The 6,000-nt window shown below is 36.3% G+C and overlaps 1 protein-coding gene across 1 annotated transcript; it reads right to left on the reverse strand.

Annotated features, from left to right (window-relative positions):
* Positions 1-772: 772 nt before the first annotated feature.
* On the reverse strand, positions 773-1,684 carry LOC147802163 (innexin inx4-like). Its single transcript, XM_087153834.1, has one exon. The coding sequence runs from the start codon at positions 1,682-1,684 to the stop codon at positions 773-775; it is 912 nt and encodes a 303-aa protein (XP_087009960.1).
* Between the last annotated feature and the right edge of the window lie 4,316 nt (positions 1,685-6,000).

Consider the following 6,000-nt stretch of genomic DNA (forward strand, 5'->3'; position numbering starts at 1 on the left):
AACACTATAATGGCATTTGGAGGATTGGAGGCCTCTGATGATTCAGTGGATGCGTTTTGTCTCTCGTTGGAAGAGGCGACGGGTGGTTGGGTGTCCATCGAATCGAGTGGCAATTCTCGAGACACTGGTTCGGATTGTAAATTTTCCACATCGGGAGAGATGATGCGTGGTAACTCGTCGTGGGCTGGATCAGACTCTACCGCTTCAGCGTTTAAAACAGATAAATTCTCGTGCGTTGGATCAGGTGATTCGACAGACTCTGCTTCCATGGATAACTCGTCAGGCGATGGATCAGACTGTACTGCTTCAGCGTTTGAAACAGGTAAATCTTGATGCGTTGGATCAGGTGGCTCCGCTTCCATATCTAGAGGAGGTAAATCCTCATACAAGGCATCAGGTGATTCGGCTCGCCCCGCTTCCATATCTAGAGGTGGTAAATCTTCATACACTGCATCATATGATTCGACTCGTTCCGCTTCCACCAAAAAATCTTCATTCTCAAAAATAATCTCTTCATCAATGAACACAACGCCTTGCCCACGGGGAAAAGACATTGCTTTTTTTAAATATATATGCTTCAAAGCAGAATTTCTACGTTGAATGCTCATCGAGGTTTAGGATTTGAAAGGATCCACTCGCCATGTGCTCTGAAAGTTATAAAGACAATTTGAAAAAAAAAAAAAAAAAAAAAAAAAAAAAAAAAAAAAAAAAAAAAAAAAAAAAAAATTTTTTTTTTTTTTTTTTTTTTTTTTTTTTTTTTTTTTTTTCGTTGTTAGCTTTCGATGAAAGCTTCCATGCTGACATACAACGGATTCTTCAGATGTGCATTTCGCCATTGGTTTTTCAAGTTCTGCTTTGCATGCCAAGTTTTTGCTTCAGCTTTTGCAATGTTTAGACACCACCAAACGTTTATCCCCTCTTTTCCCAAACGTATAGCTTGGTAAAGGCGATATAGCAACATATACACGTGAAATACAATCAATGTCGGGAAAATGCCATACACGATCCAAAACACTTTTCTGTACACGCTATTCAAAGGCAGCAAACATCTAAATTTTCCTGTAGTGATTCCTCCTCCAGAATAATAATCATAGTTGCATGAAGCCATTTCGGGAAATAATAAGGATATGGTATTCCAATGCCAATCAGACTGCGACCAAGCGTAGTTGAAAAAAATATTCAAAATTATCGGAATCAAAACATTTTGCGCGAGGTAAACACATTCTAATCCAAACACTTTCCAAAACAAGCGGTTTCCTTGAGATGCCTGAATAATTTTAAAAACTCTCACGGAATCATCTGTGGTTTTGATTTCGTGTGTAATTTCTGTCATAAATTTGGACATTTGATTCGACCAAATACGAAAGGGATAATGAAACATAAACGCCAGCAATAAAAGTACCACCGATACCCATTGATAGTAATTGTGATATAAAATTCCACTTGAAGACTCTGTAAAAGTACTATTAATGAAGCATTTGGTGTCCAACAATTCTTGGTGGACACGATGCCCATCAACTTGACAGATGATGTTGCTACCGAAAAATTGTCTGGTCATGGCAAGTCCAAAGCAAAACAAGAAAACATTTCGTACATGTATTTGCTGCACGTCAATCAATGCGCTAAAGCTTTTTTGTGGCACCTGGGAACGTTTCCATTTCAGCAGTTGCGTAACATTAAACATGATTGCTTGTTTTGAATGTGTAATAAAGTAAAAATATGAATCTACAGATACTGATGATTGGTGCACTCTTGGTAGTAGTGTTTATAGGATTTTTGTCCTTTGCGTATTCAGCGTATGGAATGTATTACAGTACTGCAACTGCAACCACGGGAGCGGCTTTGATCAGTTCGCATCAAATGCACTATATCATACAACTGATTACATATCTCGTATCGTTTGGTGTGGGTGCAACAATGTTTTATACTAGAAAGCGCTGATGAGTAAAAAGAGACCTTGATGCTGTAGCTGGATGGTCCATCAACAACTGACTAGTTTGATAAACGTAAAACTTTTGTAAGCATTTGAAAAAAAAAAAAAAAAAAAAAAAAAAAAAAAAAAAAAAAATTTTTTTTTTTTTTTTTTTTTTTTTTTTTTTTTTTTTTTTTGTCTTAGTCTCGAGTCTTAAATCTCGATGCATTTATGACGGCTCTTTATGAATTTTGTCTGAACACGTATCGCAGAACCTTATTGAGCGAAAGGGTCTATTGCAACCGTTGTTACACAAATACAACTCCAAGACTTTTTGACATCGTATACAATAAATTTCAGAACACATGTTTTATTTTTTTTTTCGGCGTTCGTCTTGACTTTAAGAGATTTTTGTAAGAGGATGTCGAGGATATCTTCAATTCAGAAATGATGACTGTGAGATAAAGCTTATTAACAAAAATAGTCTAAAGTTGAGAGCTTGTTGAAATTCTAATGATGCTAGTTCGAAGTAATTCTAAAGTCGAGGGCTTCAAGAAATTCTGACGAGACTGAGATCATCAAGACTCAGCGCTTAACTTTAAAACACATTGTTAAAAAAAAAAAAAAAAAAAAAAAAAAAAAAAAAAAAAAAAAAAAATTTTTTTTTTTTTTTTTTTTTTTTTTTTTTTTTTTTAATTTGTGTCATCAATTTTGTCGTCGTCATCTCTAACATTGTAATCATACTGTCTCATATAATCAGTAGCCAGACTAATAACATCAAGCTTTGGTCCGCAATATCTCACACTATCCATAGGTAGTAATGCATTCAAATACATAAATGTGCCCATATCCAGAGTCGCTATTTTTGCTTGCCATCCATGAACTTTTTCTGCGGGTTCATTCAAATGCTCGTGGTAAAATTCCGTTTTCAAATATAGTTTCATCTGTGTAATAGGTATCTCGAAATGCTTGGGTGGTAAATTGTGCCAGTCCTTAAAGGGTGATTGAGGTAATGCCCAATTTTTCAAAACTTCGTTAAACGTGAAAGACGTTAGAGAATCCTTTTTTGCGACCACAGCGTAATCGTGGTTTTCCTCATAGGTGGCAGCAAAGTACAAAGAATACGGTACACACTCTCCATTGTAATGCATCCATTGAATCTTTGCAACGTAATCAATATTTGTAGGCCACCTAATAGTCGGTAGTTCCATCTTTTAACAAGTAGTGATGAGAGAATGTCCAACAAGTAGTGATGAGAGAATTTCCAACAAGTAGTAGTGATGAGAGAATAGCATATGAATCCTGGGTTGATCGCGCAAGCTTTTAAACAGTGCTTTTAAAAAAAAAAAAAAAAAAAAAAAAAAAAAAAAAAAAAAAAAAAAAAAAAAAAAATTTTTTTTTTTTTTTTTTTTTTTTTTTTTTTTTTTTTTTTTTTTTTTTTTTTTTTAGCAAGATCCTATCCGTCTTTGTGATCGAGTAGCAAACTCTTCATAGTCAGAAAAGCTGACTCTGTAGGTATGGTAACGCTTCTTCTTAAACGTATTATTCCATCGTCAACCATATATGTCCTTGTTGTCAAATATCCAATTCTTTGGTACTTTTGCAACACAACAGTCTCATTTCCCTCTGTAGATAATTGCAATTCAATTTGTCCTTCGTATCCAAGGGGAAAGAATTCATTGTGTACTTTAACACCTTTTAATTGGTTGCAGAATTTAGCTGCTTCATTTGGTCGCAGTTTAATTATTCTTTCTATTTTTACAGTTTCAATTTTTCCAGGGTTTAAAATGATTTCTCTATTTGGCAAATGCAATGGATCTTCATCGAACCACAATAAAAACTCTGTTTCTTCTTCGGGAATTTGATTTTCTACCTCAGCTTGGCCGTTTAACTCTTGTTCAGTCGTGTGATTTTGCACTTTATCCTTTTCCTCGTTGAGCAAGTGTAATATACGTTCCGACATCTTCCAAGTAGTGATGAGAGAATGTCCAACAAGTAGTGATGAGAGAATAGCATATGGATCCCGGGTTGATCGCGCAAGCTTTTAAACAGAGCTTACAAAAAAAAAAAAAAAAAAAAAAAAAAAAAAAAAAAATTTTTTTTTTTTTTTTTTTTTTTTTTTTTTTTTTTTTTTTTTTTTTTTTTTTTTTTTTTTTTACAATTTCAATGTTTTGCTTAATAGATGTTGGAAGCTTTCGCTACTCATGACATCTGTAAAATGTAACGCGTTCAATACATCCATTTCAATAACAGTTTTGCCATCCATCAAGCGTCCCTTGTAATCTACATACAACCCTTGTAAATTGAAAACCATCTTTGAATAACTGTAGCCGGGTTCCCAAATTTTACACGTTTTACTGAGCGCATCGTTTGAAGTTTTGGCATGTGCCAATGCTTGCACTGCGTCCAATCCATCCCAAAACGAACTTTTAACGTACATGTCTTCCTGATAACCAATGCACCCAAACATTTGATACAAGTGTTCATAACTGCCTTTGGCACCCGATTTAACCATAGACACCAGACATCCATTGGTTTCTTCAGCTTTTTGCTTAAACGTTTCAAAGGATCCCCTTCCAAACTCGCTCAACATGTCCATTTCTTTCAGCGTCAAACCGAAACATATTTCGTTTTGCAACACCTCCAAATAAAATAATCTCAGACGGTCAATGTATTCAAACGTTTTCTGGGATCCATAATGGTCGTACAACACTTTAAACGTAGTATGTAAATTTTTCGCCTTGAAAGGTAAAAAATCAATCTCCTCATACTTTAAGAAATAGACCACCAGCATGTCCTGGTTGGGCGTCAGCTTTGGGCCCTGCATGACAAAACAACCCAAAGAATATTCGGAATTTAAAATGGTGGCGGCTTCGGCTTGCGACAAACCATTGGGTATCACGTACAAGTTGCATTCATCCCCATCGAAATCACCATTAATAGCTTGCAAAATAGTTAATGGAATTCCAAAACAATCATATTCCCATCCAGGAGACGAAACGTACAACCCTACAAAATTACCGGGTTGTAGGGAGGGCATACGATTCAAAATGATCCATTTCTTATGCAAGTTGAATGATTTTACAATGTGGATAGGTAATCGGATTTCGTTGGGCCGTAACGTGGCGTCCGGAACAATCATGCCCCGCATGGACAAGGTGCATCGCTTGCCGAATCCATGATATCTCATGATGGTGTATTTGCCACCCGATCTGCGTGCTATGCTCCCGTAATTCAATGGCGTTTCCAAGATATCCATCAACATTTTGTCTACTTTTACCTTGGGTTGAACCACTTTGGTGCGTTGCGTCATGGGTTTACCTTGTACAAATTTCATGACTTTTTCATACGTGAGTGTGGATTTCACTTGCCAATAAATGGGATCGGGAAGAATTAAAAAATCTTGATTCGATACTATACGAAACTTGTCCAACGTGCGTTTCAACACGGGTAAAGCAAACGTATACCCAGGCGTGGGGACTGCAATCGATTGGACGGGGTAGGACCGAATACTACCATCATAATAAAACTGCTTACAACATACTGTCCACGACACCTTTGTAAATTTTAATGTATCTTTGCAAACTAAACATTTGGTTTCGTTGGTGTGACTCTTGCGCCATGCTTTTAAAATTTCAATTACATCCTCAGGATGGTATTGAATAGGACAATCTTGTAAAGACAAGAGAGATATCTTGTAATTATCAATCGCCATGGAACGTTATCGACGACGAAGAAATGGTTCCGAGTATTATTCCAAAGATAAGAAGGGTTTTTTAAAGAGATTAGGTGGTGAGGTGTATGCCCGTGACAAGTACGGAAACCAAATATATCCAGACCGTCAAGATTATATATTTGCTCGTGACAAGCGGTTTGAAGAATTTTACGCTAGTGACGTTGATGGAAACGAGTATTATCCTCTTCGAAACAAGAAAAGCTGTTTAATACAACAAGGACAAAGTGTCAAAATTGCAAAAATGTATGACGGCACACAACGTTATCCGGTGGACAAACACGGTAACGAGTATTACTTATTGCATGAAGGGAAACCGTTTTTATTGCGAAAAAGCGATGGTACGCCGTATTTG

This window comes from Parasteatoda tepidariorum, chromosome 10 (assembly GCF_982258835.1).
Source record: "Parasteatoda tepidariorum strain Cologne lab strain chromosome 10, Ptep-v5.0, whole genome shotgun sequence".
Lineage (NCBI taxonomy): Eukaryota > Metazoa > Arthropoda > Arachnida > Araneae > Theridiidae > Parasteatoda > Parasteatoda tepidariorum.

What these genes read in the sequence shown, in the direction of transcription:
- LOC147802163 (XM_087153834.1), bottom strand. Translation starts at nt 1,684, where the DNA reads ATGTTTAATGTTACGCAACTGCTGAAATGGAAACGTTCCCAGGTGCCA.